The sequence below is a fragment of the Malus domestica genome, chromosome 11, assembly GCF_042453785.1.
Source record: "Malus domestica chromosome 11, GDT2T_hap1".
Lineage (NCBI taxonomy): Eukaryota > Viridiplantae > Streptophyta > Magnoliopsida > Rosales > Rosaceae > Malus > Malus domestica.
This window is the reverse complement of record NC_091671.1, coordinates 34,810,885-34,832,360: the sequence shown is the minus strand read 5'-3', so window position 1 is coordinate 34,832,360 and position 21,476 is coordinate 34,810,885. Positions and strand designations below refer to the sequence as shown.

The 21,476-nt window shown below is 34.2% G+C and overlaps 1 protein-coding gene across 2 annotated transcripts; it reads left to right on the top strand.

Moving 5' to 3' along the window:
• The first annotated feature begins 13,867 nt into the window (after positions 1–13,867).
• LOC103448710 (protein RICE SALT SENSITIVE 3) lies at positions 13,868–16,684 on the top strand. Of its 2 annotated transcripts, none has more exons than XM_008387978.4 (7): positions 13,868–14,426; positions 14,570–14,620; positions 14,789–14,920; positions 15,177–15,282; positions 15,431–15,472; positions 15,599–15,655; positions 15,750–16,684. In XM_008387978.4, exons 1-7 carry the CDS (start codon positions 14,296–14,298, stop codon positions 16,479–16,481), a joined length of 1,251 nt encoding a protein of 416 aa, XP_008386200.2. In that variant the 5' UTR covers positions 13,868–14,295; the 3' UTR covers positions 16,482–16,684. The 2 variants fall into 2 exon arrangements, with proteins under 2 accessions (XP_008386200.2, XP_028944863.1); XM_029089030.2 differs by having other exon boundaries at positions 13,905–14,426; positions 14,789–14,931.
• Positions 16,685–21,476: the final 4,792 nt, after the last annotated feature.

Genomic DNA, 21,476 nt, shown 5'->3' with positions numbered 1-21,476 from the left:
GGAATAGTCATTATTGGCAGGTTTATTACTCTGTAATTAAAATGGGAGATTGAATTAATGAAGAATTGAATTAAGAAGAAATCATAATCATATTTCTTTGGAGGTTGTTTACTAAACTGTTTGGAATCGGGATATGAATGATATTGATTCTATAGAAGCTGTTTACCAATTAAAACATGAATCCATAAAAAAACCAACTGATTAGTAAACTGTCACTAGTTTAAATAAATTACATTAAATTGTTTTATCTAATAATTAATAGAATTTAATTTCATAACAACTTAACTCATAAATGATAGAAATTTGATGTGGGTTTAGCCTCACAATGAGTTAGCAGTAATATGGTTCAAATTCGTCTTTGGTGAGAATCAGGACATACGTGGCATGCGCCATGTCCCTCACAAATCATGCACATCGATATGACTCATCAAAATCGAACGAGTCATCAAGAAGGACATGAGTCAACACTTGGTGGAAATAAATTATTTGATTTTAATTTAATTAAATCAAATATTAATTGATGGAGTCAAATCACGAACCAGCCTACAAATCGAGTCATGATTCTTTCATCAATTGATCAAGCCCACTCCAAATGGTGGGCTAAGAGAGCCTATAAATACGAAACTCAAAGACAAAGAAAGGGCCAGAAAATTATTCATGCTCAAACGCTGAAGCCTTGAAATTCTGAAACTCTCAAGCATTCAAACTCATACTCAAACACGAAAACCATCGGCGTTCTTCGTCAAACCCGTGAAGAACCACCAAGCACACACATACGTGCCAGTTCCTTCATTGTCAAGAGCCAAAACATTGTGGCATTCCTTCGTCCAAGATCAAGTAATCGCGACCCTTGGATCAACAACACTACACACTTGTTTTTTGAGAGATCGAATCAGAGGATTCAAATTGTAAAGATTGTAACCCTACATTTACTTTAATACAAATATTACTTTGTAAACGTGTTTCTCTTGCTATTTGCTATAGGATTTTTGTGTTTACATGAATATCACCAAACCATGATACTAGGTGACTAAATTCTTTAAACCAGCCGCCAATACCATTTTGCTATTTTTTAAAGGCCAAGAAGACCCATCCTCTCCTCTCCTCCCCACATCTATCTTCACCACTCCCTTATCCAATAGTAACCTTCTCAGCAGCAACCACCATTACCATTCTCTCCCTCCCTCATCTCTGTTTTATTTGCTTTGCATCTAACATGTCTCTCCTGAAAACAACAAAGACGGAATAGAACTCCTACAACTTCTAAGGTTTTCCTCGGTATCAATACACACATGCTACTGGTTACTATGTGCAGAGGTTGTATCAAACAACTTGAGGAATTGAGATATTAGAAAGAACAACATGCAATTCAATAGATACTTCCCCTCAGGGATTCAATTCCCTTTTTTGTATGACCATTCCTTCATATTTTGGTAAACACAAATCACCTGTAATCAAAATAATACTTTGACTTTTGATTCCAATTGCAGGCATGTAAACATGCCCTGAACGAATTAAGTTTTAAATCATTATTCCCAATAATAGTTAATATTATAAGAAAATAAAAACAAAATTATGCCATAAAATTTTTACATAAGAACGTGAAATCAAGGGGAAAAACAATAATTTTTTTTTTTTATATAGGGTCTATTAGACGGGTTGGTAAATGATCCAATAACCACCATTATTTTTGTTTTTGGAGTAGTTCAAAACTACTATGATGGCTTTGTTACTTTATATATTTATTTCCTCTCATCATATTGCAGCAAAGACCTTGGGCATATTGGCAGGTCTGTTCCATCTTAGTGTACGTCCACCTCAACGCCTATACAAGGGATTACGTTTGGGAAATGTTGATATCGTCCTTTTTGTCATTTCCAGTAGTAAACAATCAACCTATTGATATTGGGAGAATTTTTTATCTTAGGGTAACTTTTATCCATTGAGGGATGGCCCTTCCACTCAGTACCCTTGGATCACTAAGGCCGACTTTCATCCCTAAATGGGTGGGTCTTGTATTCAAGCTTCCTTCTACCTTTGTTGAATATTTTAAGAGTATACTATAATGTAATATATATATATATATATATATATATATATATATATATATATATATATATATATATGCGGCTGTTTGACGGGATGGGATTCAACCCAATAATCATACCTTTTGGAATGAAACAGTGCACCTTTTTTTTTCTATTGGCGAAAAGACATAATGCATCCCGTACATATGCATTTCTTTATGCCTCTTGTATCAGACATATACATTAGAAACATTGTTGCAATGTTCAGTTGTGTCTCATGATGAGAGGACACACCCAAAACCAAAAGATATGTGTAAAATGTGCAATTCTCTCTATATATATTGGTGACATTAGTAGAAAAGGATTCATTCAAAAATTTGTTGTATGCACAATTTCCTTGCTCTCTCTTCTCTCTCCATCACATTCATACAATTTCTTTCTAGTTATTTCTAAGGGAATATAATTCGGTTTTGCTAATCAAATATTTCATACTTTGTTGCATCCTTAAAGTGTTATTTGCCCCCACTCGAATGAGTTTGCTAAAGGGTTCTTGGCAAATCACTTCCAGGATACAACAAAGTATAGAATATTCAATTAGCAAAACCGAATTATATTCCCTTATAAATAACTAAAAAGAAATTGTATGAATGTGATGGAGAGAGAAGAAAGAGCAAGGAAATTGTGTATACAACAAATTTCTAACCGATCCTATTTGGACTTAGATTTTTTGTAGAAGTGATGGCTATTTATAGGGGTGTGACCGATCCTATTTGGAGAAATGGGGACCGGCCACTTATGGTGGTTTTTTACTCTAATTGCAAGATATTATGTCAAATAATATCTTGCAATCAATTAATTTTGGTAATTAATTCAAATTTGAAAAGGATAATTGGGAGTTACCTTGTGGGTGAGGATTTGATGAGGAGTTATGAGAGGGTTTAAAAGAAATGAAAACTAATGAAAATGTCTTAAAAACTTAGGCCTCGTTTGGCAGCTCGGACTGTACTGACTATTTCTGTCAGATAGGATAAATAGCCATCGGATAGTACTGACTAAATTAGTCGAGCGTTTGGTGCAGTATCGGACTAATCGTATTATTTATACTGTGTTTGGTATTATACCGGATAAGAGGAATCAAACTTAAAATAAAATTAAACTAAAAAAAAAAAAAAAAACTGAAATCAGCTTTTTGTTCCTAGATGTCTCCGCACCCCCAAACTCCCTCCCTTTCTCTCCCTTCTTCTTCTTCCCCGACTGCATAATCCCAAATAATTGTTCCCCATATCTCTCCACCGCACCCCCTAAACTCCCTCCCTCTTTCTCCCTTCTTCTTTTTCCCCGACTGCAGAAGAATCCCAAATAAATTCAAACAACCAGTTGCAGCAGAATCCCAAATTGAAATCATTTGTCAGCCGCACCATGTTTCTTTGCAAGACCTAGTTGCAGGGGAGGACGGCGAGTAGGCGATGAGGAAGGCCACAAGGAGAAGGCGAAAGGTGACGGCGAGGGGTGACGGCAATGGCGAGAAGTGACGGCGAGGACGGCGAGGACGGCGATGGCGAGAGGTGACGGCGTGGACGACAATGGCGAGAGAAGGTGACGGGGAGGACGACGACCTGCTTAAATAATCCGAGCCTTTTGGTTGGTTTTATTAAGCAGGCGTATACCTGCTTAAATAAGCAGACCGGTTAGATTAATCTGGTGCTTATTTAGTACGAAGGGACGCCAAACACCCGGCTCGGTATAACTAATCCTATCCGATCCTTCATCCGATCTGCCAAACAGGGCCTTAGAGTTTTAACGATAAGGACAAAATAAAGGGTAAAGTGAATAGTACCATGATTGACTTTTTAGTGTAAAAATGTGGTTTTTCATTAAAGTGAACAGTATTTTGAGTTTTTCATTAAAGTTTCCTTAAAAGAATACCATTTTGATTACTTTTGACCTTGATTGAGCCGTTATTGCCCGCTGCTTGTGCGTGGAAGTTCCGGTGTGCTTCAAGGATAATTTTGTCTTTTCACCTAAAAGTCCGCATTTATATTTTCCTTGATTATTTTTTTACTTCACGTTATGCATTGGGAGGAAAAGAATGACAGCATCGAGAAGATGCATTGCGTTCGTGACCATGCATTACGTGTGATTAATAACAAGAGGGAGAATAAGCAAATCTCAATTATTATCAAACATTCTCAAATTATTCATTTCACCCAGCTGGCTACCATAATAATTCATGTTTTTTATTAGAGAACAAAAATGTTGCTAATTTCTGTAACAAATTAATCTTTATTCTGTAATCTGCTTTTAAGGGCAATTGAAATTTTGAAATACGAATTAAATCTTAATTTTTTTAGTGTTTACTTTATTAATTTTAGTATTAGAAAAATGAATAATCTGAACTGATATATAACATACAATTCTTGCCGTGTGACATGCAGACCGATTTATCATTTTTACATGATCATCTGATTTATAGGCGTGTTGAGTCTGACCAAGAACTCTTATATATGCATATGGATTGGGTTGAATTAGAATTAGCTTATTGGGCCGAATTAGCTATAACTTAAATTTTACCATTTGTGGCGATGGAGGGCATTCCTTGGTAGACTCCATTGTAAATTCGATGATCCGATTTTATTGTGTAATTTGACTCGTCTAATTTTATAGAATTTATGTCCAAGTAATTAACTTTGCTGCAGTAGGTGTTAACTCAACGATAATAGATTTTCTTCCATATTGGTGATAAACATTACCACTCTATTATATCGTTAGATAAATTTAATTTTATGATTTGTGTGGTGGAGGTTAGATTAAATCACTCATTGAAAGTAAATAATGCGGTATTAATTTTCACCTCCACTTAAAAGTAGGTGGTGATCAAATTTGTTGTCTATTATCTGCGCATAAAAGGGTCGCACTTCTAATTGCATCCGTATGTATTCCTTAAGCCTAGCTTATATAGGTACATAGAACTCTTTTGCTACATGAATAAAATGATAAATAAATAATAAAAAAGAGCATGCAACTTAAGCTAATGACACCCTTTCTACCACTCTTACAATCTTAACTCCGTCACTGCATAGATTCCAGCTAGCTCATCATACTATGGATCCATACTCAATTATTTGACATAAAATCTTCATACATTACAGTGCGTGTGTGCGCATGTGACTCATGCATGCCAATTGTTGCCAAAGCAGACGTATCACGTCCTGCATATTCCTCATGAGCATGTATGGGAGATTATATGGCATCACGATTATATAAAACACAGCTACCTAATTTTGTACGTAATAATGAAGCACTAAGTTAAACAGTGGCATTAACTAATTAATTAACCTGCCTGAGAAATATGGGTATCATGATATCATCCTATAAACGCCAACCAATGTGCATGCAAGTTCCTATGCAATCAATCGAGCCATCCATTTTATTAGTTAGCCGGTTAAAGGAGACCACATGTCGGCATGAAAAGTTTCAGTTGAAACCTGCATATTCAGCTCAACCATGAAGTTATTTGTCATTCTTTTTTCTTTATGGAAAATAAGGGAGTTTTAATGAAACACTTTTAACGAACAATCACATTTTGTACTTTTCCATGGTACTATTCACTACACTTTTATTTGTCATTTTTCATTAAAACTAAAGTGTTTTTTTTTTTTTTTACTTTTCGTTAGTTTTCCTAGGAATCCTTCAACTATTAGTTTTTAATTTTTAGTTTAAATACTTATTTAGTAAGTATTTTCATTTTTTTAGAAAAATCAAAATTAATTTAAATTTTAAAAACTCATGAAATTAGTATGAAAACTGAAAACAGTTACTCTACAAATTTTTAGTATTTACTTTTTAAGAACGAAATGGTTATCAAATGTACGACAAAATTAACTACGCGGCTGGTTGCAACATTATATATCAACGTAAACTAGGGAAATAGCCAACTGTTCTTTCTTTTGGTTTTTGCTGTCTTCTCGACTCTCGCCTCAATAATCGGTTAACATACTGTGCCTGATCCTGCTAGTTGATGAAAGATCGACTTCACCAGTACTTATTGCTGCTAGCTGTTTATATAGTTAGTCAATTAGTCGATGATACGTATGTCGATTTGCATTTACAAAAATATAAACTTTCGTGGTAAGAAACCTAACACCCAAACATGCATGCACCGATGCACGTAGGCTCGATCGAGATGATGTACTAGCTAGTTTGCATAGCTTATTTTTGGGTCCTTCCTTCGGCAACGGAAATTGAAAGTCAATAAGGTACCGTGCTTCGAATATAAATCATCAAAACAGTTGAAAGGGTTGCTACCCACCACTTGTTTAGGTCTGCTCCATAATATTTGCGATGATTTGAATCGATCACTTTAGAAATCATCAATAAAAGATCATTTTGCAGAAACTTACTCAAATTCAAAAGTTTTTAGTTATTTAACTAGGACAACATACACAAATGAGGATCCTCTCGGGATCTTCTCTGTGAGGATCACGAGAATTCTCAAATTGTATCTGTTATACATTGTGCGATCAGTTTTTGCTAGTTACTGTGTATATTTAATTTTAAATAAAAATATTTAAAATAATTTATGACCGCACGATGTACAATGAATTGACACGATTTGAGGATCCCAATGATCCTCACAAAGAGGATCTGGAGAGGATCCTCATTCAACATACACATACAAAAAGAACGTTGTCCCTAAAAAATAAAATGTTAATGGCAATAATCAAAAGGCTAATTAATTTCTAATTTGAATGAATTTTGTGGAGGATGGTCTTTAATTGATGACCTAAAAATAACGGATCAAATCATGAGATTAAATTATGAAACATTCTAAACAAGTTATTATCATCGTATTAACTTTCTAATTAGTTACCGCTTAAGTACTATTGCAAGTCTGCAAATTTTAGCATCGTTGTTATGTAGTAGAATTAAAATTAAGAGTTAATTGGAGCTAAATGTGACAGATACACCAACGACTAAGCAATCATTCATAAGATTTCCCCTACTTGGAACCAATTGCGTGATATTTTAGTGTAGTTAAAACTTGGAACTAATGACTTTGGGAAATGCAGTGTATTTGTCCTCCATCAGTCGTTTCATAGCATTGTTAAAATACAAGGGATGGAAATATTTACAATTTCTGGATTAGGTTAATAGGAAGTAGGGTCCCACAAGAGATACGGTCAAATGGGTTTGGAGCGAGGCTTGGGCCGGTCAACGCGGAGCAGAGCGAAGCCCAACGATTCCGATTGACGTATCATTTTGTTGTTTTCGGCAGAGACCAAGATCACGCGCCCAGTCTCCCACGCTCCGTGGTGACCCACCATCCTTCAGTTTGCCAGTGTCCGTGTCTTACAGAGCGCGTGGTTTATGGGAGGAGGTTGTCGCAGGTTCAGGAAGCACATCCCGCAATTCGTGTGCTTCTCTTTTTTTGTTTTTCCAACCTCTCTTCTTTTTGTTTTGTTTGTTTTGGGTTTCTATTGGTCTTCCACTGTAATTTCCAACAGAATTCTCTCCGGATCATTTTGTTGAGATCTTAGAGATTTGTAAATTCTATCTATTTATTATATATCGTATGATTAATTTTTGTTAAGTACTATTTGTGTTTAATTTTAAATAAAAATATTTAAAATAATTTATTATCACATGATGTACAATAATCAGCCATGATTCACTGATCTCCGGAATTTTCACAAAGAGGATCCGGATTAAGTTTTTTTTTTTTTTTAACACATGATATTTTTACACTAAGAGAGTGGAAGAGTGGGGTAAATCTCACAACGGGTTAGCAATAATGTGGTTAAAATTTGTCTTTGGTAAGAATCGAACCTAAGATCTCTCACTTACAAGTGATGAGGAATATCGGTAGACCATAATATTAAAGTTAATTAGAGTCTTAAATTAGAGATATTATCATTTGAAGAAAAAAAGGCAAAATTTAATTTGTGCAGTACTACATTACTGGCCATAATTTTATTTTGTGATATAAGAATAAATTGTTTTTTCACTTTCTTTTTGTCAACAAATAGAATTTGTTAATAAATAATTAGAAATATAGAAATAATCGGTCTGAATTTAATTTTTATGCAGTATTTTAATAATGGTGTGAATTTAACACCAAGTGAATCTTATATATTAATAGTAGACTTTGTTAGTTTTTATTATTTTCTTAATTTTAGTTCTTATTTAGTGTATAAAATCACAGCATTGCAATCAAATTTTGATCCAATGTAGAAGGTCTAAGCTACACAAAAATTCTTTGTTGCGAATATAAGTTATATAATTGTTGTGTGGCCTAGGTTATTGTCGTGCCAACCGAATTGCCAACCGTGCCATACCGATTTTGTGCCAAATTTTTTGTACCAATCGGTAATGGTACGGTATTGGTAATGGATACCATTATCACAGTATTACCGTACCATACCGAAAATACAATATAATATATAATTTAGAAACTATATAATAGATAATTATATAACACATATTTATAATATTCCAATAATTTGAAAATAAAACCCTACTTATATTAGTATTGTTGTTGGCGACTTTGATCTCTTGAAATTGTGGAAATCAAACACAAAAGAGTTCCTAATTCTTTCACAAATAGCCAAAATATCTTTGTAACCCCCACTTCTACTTTTGCTAGTGAAAATGCATTTAGCCTAGGGAGGAGGGTTGTGGACCCTTTAGGGTATCCTTGACTCCTAAAATTATGAAGGCACTAGAGCGTACTAGTGGTTGGCTTAGGGCAGATGAATAAACTTCTACAAGGAACCAACGGAAGATATGCTTCAATTTTACAAGGAAATGAAAGAAGAGAAAACAAGAAAGATATGCTTTAATTTTGTTAGTAAATTTGTTATTAAATGGTTTTCAACTTTAATTATTCTTGCTACTAATTAATATGTTTTCTTTGTTTGTAATGTAGGCTTGACACAAACTCAATCTTCTACAAGTTCAATGCCTCTTCCACAAGCTTCAACATTTTAAGCTTGAATAATCGATCAATGAATTCTCCTTTTTGAAGTTTACTTCCAATTTTCATTTGGTTTGAAACTTTAATTTATATTTGGATTGTTAACTTCTATTTGTTTTGATTCGTAACTTCTATTTGGATTGTAAGCTTAATTTTCATGATGAATCTTGATGCATCATTTGAATTATTATGTGTGTGAATTGTGAATGATGAATAATAGATGAATTTAATCTATAATGTATGAGATAAAGGTACAAAAAAAAAGTTTTGCCGTCGAATTGGGTTAAAAAAACAAAAACAGATTTTGTCCCAAAACAAAATGGCAATTACCATTGCCATACCATGCCAACCGAACTTTTAGCAATACCGCACTTCGGTATACTAAAAGTTTGGTACGGTAATGGTAATAGATTTTACCAAACCGAAAGTTTGATATAGTAATTGGTACAAGGGGTTTGGTACGGTAACCGTACCGAACCCACCCCTAATTGTACTTGGTTACTCACAGCCAAGTTCGATCTCCTCCTCAAATTAGGGAGTTTTGTCAAAAAAAAAAAAAAAAAAACACAAACAAACAAAGACATGGTCAAATATTAGTATTTGGGACAAAAGTTGAAAATTGTTGAATGTCAAAACATTTAAATCCATTTTCAGTCATTAATGTCAAAACATTTTCTTATTTGTTACATCTTTAAGCTAAGCTTGTCCTACTATCTCGAAAGTAAAACTCTTTGTCATCATACAGTTTATCATCAATTCTAATGCCAACAAATAAAAAATTAGGTAAAAAACATGAACTGACAGAGTCCATTAAAAATTCAATTTTTGAGAAAGTCTTGTTAGTATTTCTCTCTGAGGTAATAACTTGGGAAACAAAGGTATAGTTAGTCCCAGTAGATAAAAACTTTCCTAGTATAGAAAAGTCTTGGAATTTTTTAGTAAATTATAGCAATGGTCCCGCAACTTTAATCAAATTGGAGCAATGGTCCCTCAACTAAAAATTCATTACCATTGGTCCCTCAACTTATCAAAATGTGTAGCTACGGTCATTTTCATCAATTTCGTCAAAACTTTGTCAAAATAAGTTATATTGGAATAACCATTTATAATTAGGGTCTCTCAACTCATCAAAGTGTGTAATTATGGTCATTTTTGTCGACTGTGTCAAAACAAGTTATGTTGGAATGACCATTGTTACAATTGAGTTAAACTTGAGAGACCATTTCTCTAGTTGAATTAAAGTTGAGAGACCAATGGTAATGAATTTTTAGTTGAGGAACCATATCTGCACATTTTGATGAGTTGAGGGACCAATGATGATGAATTTTTAATTAAGGGATCATTGCTCTAATTAAGTTAAAATTAAGCAACCATAATTACAATTTACTCTAGAATTTTGTTTGTTAATTATAAAACTGGGTGCGCTCCTTCCCCCGCTATTCGTGCGTTTCCCTTTCTTTATGAGAAACGATGCACCGACTCACTGCCATCGCACGTGCGCACGTGAGACCTTAATCTCCCTCCCTTATTCTCTCTCTATGATTTGTTTAATTATTATTTCATAGTTACGTATAAGCAGATGAGCACCTTTTTCCTACAAGAGCACCATCTTGTTTGAAAAGACAATATTGCCCTATGTGCTCTAATTAATCATCTTGGATAAATTATTTTAGAATTTAAATCTCTCTCCCTTATTCTCTCTCTAAGATTTGTTTAATTATTATTTCGTAGTTACGTGTAAGCAGATGAGCACCATTTTCCTACAAGAGCACCATCTTGTTTGAAAAGACAATATTGCCCCCATGTGTTCTAATGTAATCATCTTGGATAAATTATTTTAGAATTTAAGGCGGTGTAGTCAAACTCGCAAAAGACTTTAAAATCATAGTGTAGTCAATTAAAAGATTTTAAAGGATTTTAGAATCTATTCAAATTTAGGTGTAGTAAATTAAAAGATTTTAAAGGATTTTAAAATTCATCCAAATCCACCCCCTCCCCCCGGTAAAACATACTAATTTTAGGGAGTTATACATTAGCACTTCGAACAAATCATCATGTAATATTGAATTTTATAAAAATACAAAGTTAAATTTACAAAGAAAACAATTTAAGTTGACATTTTTAAAGTGTTAATGACAAATAATAGTTGTATTTCACCCCAATTTACCTCTTGTTAATAATGTAATTGTTCAAATTTCATAATCCGAATTGTTCAATTATTTAAACCAGTTAAGGATCATACCTATAAAAATTAAAAAAAACTTTTGAATTAGACATTGTTTAGTTATTTAATATATTAAATAAATAAAAGGTTCATCATGAATATGTTACTTGGTCTTTACGCCATTGATTTGTTCCATGTATTTAGATGACCAATCGGATCTCAAATTTAAATGATTATGTAAAAATGATCTTTAAATGAATATTAGAAAATTGAACAATTTTGATTAAAATGTTATTTTATTCGCAACGTAAGATGAATTTGGGGTGAATGCAAGTATCATCTGCTAATAACAAACATCCTCTGTCACTTAGTACTACGGTCTAATAGTATTTTTCTTCACTTGTAAGTAAAAGATCTTAGGTTTGATTCTCGCCAAAGACAAATTTGAATCACATTATTGTCATCACATTGTGAGGCTAAGCCCGTCCCCTCCTTACAATATTGTTTGCTAAAAATAATAATAATAATAATAACAAACATCCTCTACTTATTAGAGTTTTGTTTTTATAAAATTGAAGGGCAAATTAGAAGTTGCGATCACCTTAGTTATGAAGCAAGGTAAGGCAATAACAAGAGGAAGAGTGCTCAAATGATAAAAGCCATCTTTATACTTCGAACCCTACAATATTATTATGATTAGACTACGTTTATGTCCTTGAAACTGACATAACAACAATATTATATTGTCTTAAAATATTAATCCAAATCTAACCATCAGTATCCACCTTACGCCTTTGACTGGTAAAGATTCTGTGCCATCCCAATTGTTTTACTTATCTTTCATTTTTTGATATTCTAGATTTAAGTAAGGTTAAGTAGGTAACATTGCGAAGAAAAATATTTTTTTTAGAGAAATGCTAAAGAGAGTCTCTCAAAGATGAACTTTTTTATGAATTAATTAAATTTAATTTTCATATCTACATTATAAAATATTGCGTAAAAAACATAAACTGGTAGATAGTCTCATTTTTTAGAGAATTCTCTTAGAATTTCTCTTCTTCTTTTTTATATTTATATGAACGTTGTTGCCTTATTCCTTAATGCTTAAGATTTTGGTGTGGAATTGTCTAATATGGTATCACAATGTTAGTTTTAGGAATATCATAAGTTTATCTCTCCATTCTGTACCACTACTTATTTATTAACATGCACAACAAAACTGAATCTATATTGCCTCAACCCTCCTCGTACACGGGATGAAAGTAGATGATGATGTTATACATGTTATCAATACAACCGTGAACGATACACAATGGTTTAGGTGATTGTGATACCTATACTAGGAATTAGACACTTTGAATTTAATTCGTATTACACTGTTGTCACAATGGTATGAGTTTGATGCAGATGAGTTGTATATATTAAATGTGAAACCCAACGACTTTTCAATACATTGAACTCAAAAAAAAAAAGCACTCTCATAGCATTCAGAATTTCCGGCCTGCCGTAGGATTTTGACTATTATATTATTAGAATCACACTCTTTTTTCCAATCTATTTTGGAACGCCTAATGTCTATGTAACTAATTGTGCAATGTATACTTATTCAACAAGCAAGAGATAAGGAGAAAACTTTGGTGACTTTGTCCTATTTATGTCCAAATGCATTTGCTAATTGGTAATTGGCAAAGTCCAGCTTCAAAGCACGTTTATATAGGTGCCAAATTTCTGTTACTATTAATCACTATTAGTGACTTGAACATGAAACTTTTCCCAAACACAAAGTTCAATTATACTACTAATCATTCAAATTCACCGTTATTTAATGCTTAATCAGTGGCTTAAAGTGAAAAATTGCATCGTACCACAACCAATTTATGATGTCTTTTACTTTTACCACTAAAAAAATTAACCTTTTTCTTCCTTCCCTTTTGCCTTTTCCTTTGTTGTCTTAATTTCTACCACACAATTAATCATATGCCTATAATTTTCATTTAATACGAAAAGTTTGATCTGATGCATGCTGAAATATAGTTGGCTATTGCCACGTCATCTAAATAGTAAAAATTGTTGGAAAAATGGGTTTGGTGGGAAAAGCCTAGCTATTTGACTGATTCGTTCTAAAAGAATCTGTCACGTAACTAGGCCAAATTTAAGAGCTTTTCAACGTATCTGAAATACGTTTTTGTGATTTTATTATTTTGCTCAAAATTATGATATATAATTTTTTTATTAATATATTTTTAAAATGAAATATATCAATTTTGTTGTACAAAGGATTCAGTCGTGCAACTAATGAACAGGCTCAATGGTGGTAATTGTCCTTTAAATTTTTGTTGCGTGTTAAAAAGTTATCTCTTAATAAATGTTTGTCATATGTCATCAATGGTTAAAGGAGAATTTTTGTATTTATTGCTAAAACGTAAAATGATACAAAATGTGATTTGCGTTTCTAATACCTTTATTAGTCATCAAACAGAAAGGAATCCAAGTGAAATGATAAAAAACGTGATTTTGTGTTTTCGGTATCCAAATTTGTCGCCAAAATCAAGAGGAATCCAACACCTAAACTAACAGACAATCCTAAGAAAAGGGTAGAATGGTAATTCGCTATGAAAATCACATTCACACAACCCTTCTTTTACTTTTCCCACGCGCGGTACCCCCTCGCTCTCTCTCTCAGTGTTCGGCTTTGCAAGAGAGGAGAGAGGATAAAAGCTGATCCCCGCAGTGTTTTTCCAGTGCCTAAATACTTGCAACTCCCAAAACCCCCACTTTTTACTCCCCCCCCACCCTGCTTTTTTAACCCAACCCTTCAAGAAAACCCAAACCTGACTACTTGGGACAAACAAAGCAGGAATAGTAAACAAAGACAAAGTTGCTGAACGAAATATCGAAAATCAAAGAAAGAGAGAGAGAGAGATGGATAAAGGGTGTGCCTTTGTGCCTTGTGGTGGTTAAGCAGTATGCAGGTGCCAAAGAAGATAGAAAATTTGAGTTGAGTTTAGCAGAGAAGTAGGCTGAGGTAGCTAGTGGCAGTGTTTTCAGGCAGAAGTAGATAGATATAGAGAGAGAGAAGGGAGAAGAAAAGGAAAAGTGGTAGAGAGAGAGAGAGATAAAGAGAGAAGATTATGGTGGGCTCAGGAGCAACAGATAGGAGCAAAGAGGCTGTTGGGATGATGGCCCTTCATGAGGCCCTCAGAACCGTCTGTCTCAACACTGACTGGACTTACTCTGTCTTCTGGACTATCCGTCCCCGCCCGTATGCACCGCTCTCTCTCTCTCTCTCTCTCTCTACTTTCTCTCTCTATCTACCCTTGATCTGTGTTGAACTTTGGATACTTTGATTTTTAGATGGTTTCCTTTTCTGGGTTTAATTCATTTTTTGTTATTATTTTGTTGCAGGAGAGTTAGAGGTGGTAATGGTTGCAAGGTTGGGGATGACAATGGCAGCTTGTAAGTATAATTAGCTCTTTAATTCAATTTTTGCTCTGTTTTCTCTCTGTTTTTACAAATGGGTTTTTGGTAATTTTGGGATTTTGGTGTTGTTTGAATTAGTAAAATTTTCAAGTTGTGAAAAATTTATGTAATTTTTTTGTTGCTTTTTTGTGAAATTTGGTGAAGGATGTTGATGTGGGAAGATGGGTTTTGTCGAGCGAGAGTTTCATCAGATTGTCTGGAAGAAATTGATGGAGAAGATCCTGTCAGAAAGGCCTTCAGCAAAATGTCCATTCAGCTGTATAATTACGGAGAAGGGTGGGTACTTGGTATGTCTTTTTATGTTGTTGTTCTCTCTCTCCTCCCTCCCTCTCTCTCTCTCTCTCTAAACAATCTTGCAGGACATGAAATTGTATGGAGTTTCCAGACATGGGTCTAATCCAAGTGGGCTAGACCCAACTTCGAATCTCCTTCCCCGTAGAAATTTAGTAAATTTATTTTTTCGTTTGTTAAAATATTATGGGAAATAAGTTGTGTGAATGTGTGCTCCCATTGATTGCACTAATTTAAACAGGTTGATGGGGAAGGTGGCATCTGATAAGTGCCACAAATGGGTCTTCAAAGAACCCACAGAGTGTGAACCAAACATCTCCAACTACTGGCAAAGTTCATTTGATGCTGTATGTAATCAAACCCACATGTTTCTTCTTGCTTATTTATCAATAGCGCTTGTAGCTCACGCAGTTAAGAGTATTCAACCGAGTCGCGGGTCGGAATTATTGATGATTGATATGGTAACCTTTCCTTTTTTGGTGCTATTTATTGCAGCTTCCTCCTGAATGGACTGATCAGTTTGAGTCAGGCATTCAGGTCAGAACAGAAAAATAGTTACTGTTTTACTGTTATTGGTCTCATCATTTTTTGAAGTTACAGTTAAATTTTTCCCTAGTTGTTTGTTGTTCTTAGTTTTTAAACAGTGAATTTAATTTTCACCAGACAATTGCTGTAATTCAAGCTGGTCACGGGCTTCTGCAGTTGGGCTCCTGCAAGATTGTGAGATTATATATTCTTTTCACTTCGATATAATTTTGATTTTTATGTTATTAATTTGTAAATTAATAAAAGGGTATGAACAATGTGTTACCAGATTCCTGAAGACCTGCATTTTGTGCTAAGAATGAGGCATACATTTGAATCTCTAGGCTACCAATCTGGTTTCTACCTCTCCCAACTCTTTTCATCAAACCGAAACAACTCTGGATCATCGGTGCTGCCCTCAAAGCAGTCCCCAATGCCAATCCGCCCTTCTCCACCTCTCTTCAATTGGGCTCAAAGGCCTCTTCCATCTGCAGCAACCATGCAGCTTCCTTCACCCAATTTCCAAAACTCTGCTGCTAGACTAGGGTACAATCCTCAAGCTGGTAAAGACGAGACACACATGTTTTTGCTGCCTCATTCGGCCGAAACACAAATGGGAGGAGACATGATGAGAGGCGGAGGAGGAGGAGGAGGAGAGCATGAAGGTGACATCAAATGGCCTAATGGATTGTCCTTCTTCAATGCACTCACGGGGCGGTCTGATGATGCAAAGCTTTTGTTCAATCCGGAGAGCTTGGCAAACAAAGGCGGGGACGAAAATCATCACCACAACAACCCGAATGCAAATTCAGACCACAATGAGTTTTTGAGCTTGGACTGCCATCCGGATAGTAGCATAAGGAAGCACATGGAAAACAAGTACAAGAGGAGCTTTACTTTGCCTGCAAGGATGGCTTCGTCGTCTTCGAATTCGGTTGATCACCATCAGCACCAACCTGTCGGGTATCGAAACGCAGAAGCTGGTATGTACTCAGATGTCATGGAGACATTCTTGGAGTGAAACGGGGAGGGCTGTATTAAAGAGAGGAACGATGGGGAAGAGTTGTATGTCGGCAAAGCCTTCGAGCTCCTTTGCTGCTTATACTTCTGTGCTTTTATTTCATGCTCTTAGCTCTTTATATCTTTTGTTTTTTTTAATGGTTTTTTTTGGTCCAATCAGTTAGTGAGACTTAATTAGTGAAAATTTGCATGTAGTTCATCCCATGAAGAGTTTTCCTCAATTTTTATTTTGTCTTCTAATTGTCACCATGGAATCTTAAATTAAAAGAAAAACTAATGAAAATAGCTTGAAAACTTTGAGTTTTAACGATAATGACAAAATAAAGGTTAAAATGAATAATATCATGATTGACTTTTTAGTGTAAAAATATGGTTTTTCGTTAAAGTGAACAATACCAGGAGCTTTTCGTTAAAGTTCCTTAAATTAAAAGTAAGCCTCAAGAAAATCAACACATTGCATCCTTTTGCGTAACTAAGTTGATTAGAACATTGTGCCTCCGCCTTTACAATGATACTATTCTGTTAGTTTCTGGACCTTAGGTCGGTAGAAAAAATAACCTCACACCTAGTGCGTGAGCTAAAATTTAAATAATAAATAAATAATAAGGAGTTTTAACGAAAAACCCACGGTACTGTTTACTTTAATGAAAAACCATATTTTTACACTATAAAGTCAACCTTATACTATTCACTTTACCCTTTATTTTGTCCTTATCATTAAAACTCAAAGTTTTCAAATCCTTTTCATTAGTTTTCCTTAAATAAAAACTAAAAAGAAACTAAAACAAGGTGAAAATTAAAATTATTTAAAAAATAATAATCAAGAATTTTTTTTACAAGGCTAAAAATAAAAGTAAAAACAAATAAATTTTCTATCCTCACAACTAATCCAATCTCATCCCACCTACCCTCTCAATTGTTTAATTCACAAATATGCATAATAATAGAGGGATGAGCATCAACAACTCAATAAGGACATAACCTTACCATAATAAACTGGCAATACTAAATGAAGTATCATGGCATCACGCAATCAAATATCAAATATAATCAATAACAATGCATGAATGCAATGCAAAGAACCTTAACTATACCCGTAAATCCCTATAACTAAACACCTCGAACTCGTACATCTCATTATGTACTTATACAACTTGATCCCTAGTAACTATTATATAAAACTAACCACCGTAACTCAATCACTCAAAATTTTCCTTTGTTAGTCATCTTGCCTAAACTCGTCGTTGCAAGTCTCGAATTATCCTAAAAAAAATTGTTCATTAATTGTAGGCTCGCCCAAGACGTGGTACATACTGTGGATGCAAATTTCTTCCTCCTTGATCTTGGACAAAATTGCACCTACAAAACAATTAACACCTTAGGGTCAAGGCCAAGAGCCTCACGTGCCCACGATGAATTGGGGGGACTTTAACCGAAGAACCTCCGATGCCAAAGTTAGAATTTAGAGAGAAAAGTGTTTGGAGAGTATTGGGAATTTTGCAAGTGTGTTGGAATGATCTTTTGGTGAAAATGGGAGCCTATTTATAGGGATAGGGTGTAACTTATGGTTTAATGTGTGATTTAATGGATTAATTAGGCAATTAATCCATTAATTGGTTAGTCAACACATTTTTGGAATAAATATTTTGGGGGTTATGTAATTTATATGGGATGTTTTGAAGGTTATGAAATAATTACCTTGTGGAATATATAGGATGAGGATGGATGAAATAACTTTGAATTTGTTACCTATTTTGAGCACTTTTGATTTGGTTGAAGAATGATTGCCCACTGCTCGCGCGTAGGAATCTCGTTGTACCTCAAGGGTATTTTTGTCATCTTTTGTCCAAAAATCCACGTGTCGCCTTGTGATTATTTTTGGCTCCACACATACTAAGACCTTGGCTAACTACAGAAAAGATCTTACCATTACCCTCATTTCCTTAATTCATTTCTCAACACCGAAAGCTCCAACCGCATGACACATCATGAATGATTCACAAATGATTTCATTTCTTATTTCACCAACGAACAATATTCCAAATGGTAACACAATAATCGATAACCAATAAGCATCCAACCAGACTGATCAACCAAAACGATCAACATATAATATAGCATTCACAAAATTTAGTGAAATCAATTTCCATAAAGTTTGTTGTATTTCCCTAACCTAAATTATAAAACAAAAGCATAGCTCGAACTCACTGACTACCATAATGATCAACTCCTATTTACAAGTACAAGCCATCACAAAAGGGCACGACACCCACTCTAATCCTGGTCAAATAACTTGGTATTACTAATTGAATCAATCAATTCAAATATTCATTTGGTTGCTTAGACCAAAAAAAAAAAAAAAAAACAAGTCATTTGGTTGATCTAAAATAACGTGGTTACAAGAAACGTTTTGAATATATTTATATTTGGAAAATAAATGAACACATACATGCCTATTTATACTTCAAAAAATAATTAATTGTATTGGGATACATAAATTACAAAATAAAATGACATATAGTGTTGAGCAAAAATTGTTATTTTTGTTGTTCAACATATAGATTATAAAGTATTAGAACATACTGAAAACATGGAGAATAAGGATATAAGTGATTGTTCATCCACGTAGTTAACAAGTCTCTTACATTTTTTTTGAAAAAGATAAAATGCAAAAAGAAAGTTAACGATGTTCTAAGTGAGAGTCACAACCTAGGCAGGTGTCTAGATGGATGCCTAAACATGTCTAGGTGTCATTTCTTAATTTTCAAATGCATAAGAATTCATCGGAGCGGTAGTCAGCTGCCTAGCGCCTATCCGACACTAGGCGGGAATTTGAATCTATATCTCACTTTATATAATACCAGTACACTTAAGCTTATATAGTTGTATATAAGCTTTATCAATTGGTCTGTAATTGGAACGGTGAAAATATGTACATATCACCAACTCCAACCAGATGCTGTACTTGATATAGTTGAAACTATGAATATCAGACATGTACAAACATTTGATAGCGTAAAAGCTGGCTTGGTTTAGTTATAGAATGTAAACATGAAGGCATGACTACACACATTACTAAGAAATCAATTCCATCCATTAAACAAATTACTTTTCTACGTAAGAGTAATCTAGCAAATGTACGTTTTCTTAAAATGAATTTGCGGGAACAATTTATAGCAGAGTTTTCCTCCGTCCCCTTTTCCGTTAACCTTCCTCTATGCCTTCGAGTAATAGAGTGTGTTCTTAGTTTCAGTTTCTCATCCTAGCAATGAACAGGAAGAATCAGTGAGATCAGTGTTTCAACTATATGATAAGAAAACGAAATTTAGAAGGGAAGCAACCCAGAAACTGATGAGATGACAGCCTTGACTTGGTTGAGTGAATTGTTCTGATATAGGTCGATTTACCTATCCACTGTGATTCACAACTTATTTGTACAGATGCTTAAATAATTGGGAAATATCAAAAAATAAGACCTTTTATTAATTTTGGGACAGAAAGATGATTTTTTAATATGCACACGAAATGCACAACAATCGGACAAAAATACAATTTTTTCTACACCTTAAAATGACCAAATTGCCCTGGTATATAAATGGATTATTTCCTCCAATCTTTTAATTTTTTCTCTCTCTACTCTCTCTCTCTCTCTCCCTCTCTCTAAAATTAGTAGTTATTGGACGTTCTTAGATTAGTGAAAGATAATGGAAAGCCAAGTTGGAAGATTTGATTTATTTAGAGATTGTTTGTGTTTGTTGATTGACCCTTTTGGGAAATGAACACATTTCTATGCTTGCAATTGTAGATTGGGGATTTCTTCCTCAAATCATCGTCTTCTTCCCCAAATTTGAAAACCCAGTTGGAAGATTTGATTTATTTGGAGATTGTTTGTGTTTGCTGATTGGCCATTTTGGGAAATGAACACATTTATGTGCTTATAGTTGCAGATTTGGGATTTCTTCCTCAAATCATCATCTTCTTCCCCAAATTCGAAATCCCATTCAAAACCCATCTAGGTCAAAACCAATATGCAGTCCAAAAAATTTTCATATGTTGAAGAAAATCCATTATGAAAAACTAAAGACACCATTTTTTTTGCTGCAATCTCTCTCTCTCTCTCTCCCCTCTGCCGATGAACGCCTTCTCCTTCTAAGTTGGAAGAAAATCCCAAATTTGTTATTTGTATCAATACGTGCCACGAAGTCGATTTTGTTGTGGACATGCATCGTGCAATTAACGGCGTTGGGGGATATGTGGGGGTCTAGATTTTAGAAATACCTTAGAGATTTGTAGTTTATAAATCTTTGACATGAACCTAGATTCTGGAAATCCCATGAAGAATCATCTATTTCCAGTGACATGCTCATGATATGCTCATAGATCTGAGTCAACAAAAAAATCTAGAACTCACAGCTCTCTCTTCGCAATTAGAAAAATGACATCATGACGTCACTACCATAAACACTATATTCACACCATCTGCACATTATATGAACAGTACATGCACATGATATGCACAGAACTGGAGATTGAGCAACAAGTTGGTTTTCAAATTAATAAGAAACTTGAACGACAATCTATTAGTATAGTGGATACAATTAAAACATAATTGTTATGTATATAAGGTTATAGTGGCAGTTTGAAAAGTCTTTTACATATATCAACTACCGCTTAACTGTGCACATGAAAAACATGAACACGTATGACCCTTAACATCCTCTAAGTTTTTTCTTAATTTTGTTTTTTGCTGAGGCCAACTAGGTTGTGATCATACTTGCTAAATTCCGAGGCCTAACATAGGTGCATTATGAACATTCCCGCTTCTCATATTAAGTTGTAATCATGCACACCACATGCACATTACGGAAAAAATTTTCACAAATTTATGTAATTGAACACTTGAACCATAAATTGTTCCATCCCAGTTTTGTAGCACGTCAAAAAGTAAATTTTATTCCACAACCCATAGGCCCTAACATGAAACACAAACCCTAAT

Bases quoted from the DNA above. Each gene is read 5' to 3' on its own strand.
- LOC103448710 (XM_008387978.4), top strand. From the start codon at position 14,296: ATGGTGGGCTCAGGAGCAACAGATAGGAGCAAAGAGGCTGTTGGGATG. The intron at 14,621-14,788 runs GTAAGTATAATT...AATTTGGTGAAG, and splicing joins GGGGATGACAATGGCAGCTT to GATGTTGATGTGGGAAGATG. The intron at 15,283-15,430 runs GTATGTAATCAA...TATTTATTGCAG, and splicing joins GGCAAAGTTCATTTGATGCT to CTTCCTCCTGAATGGACTGA.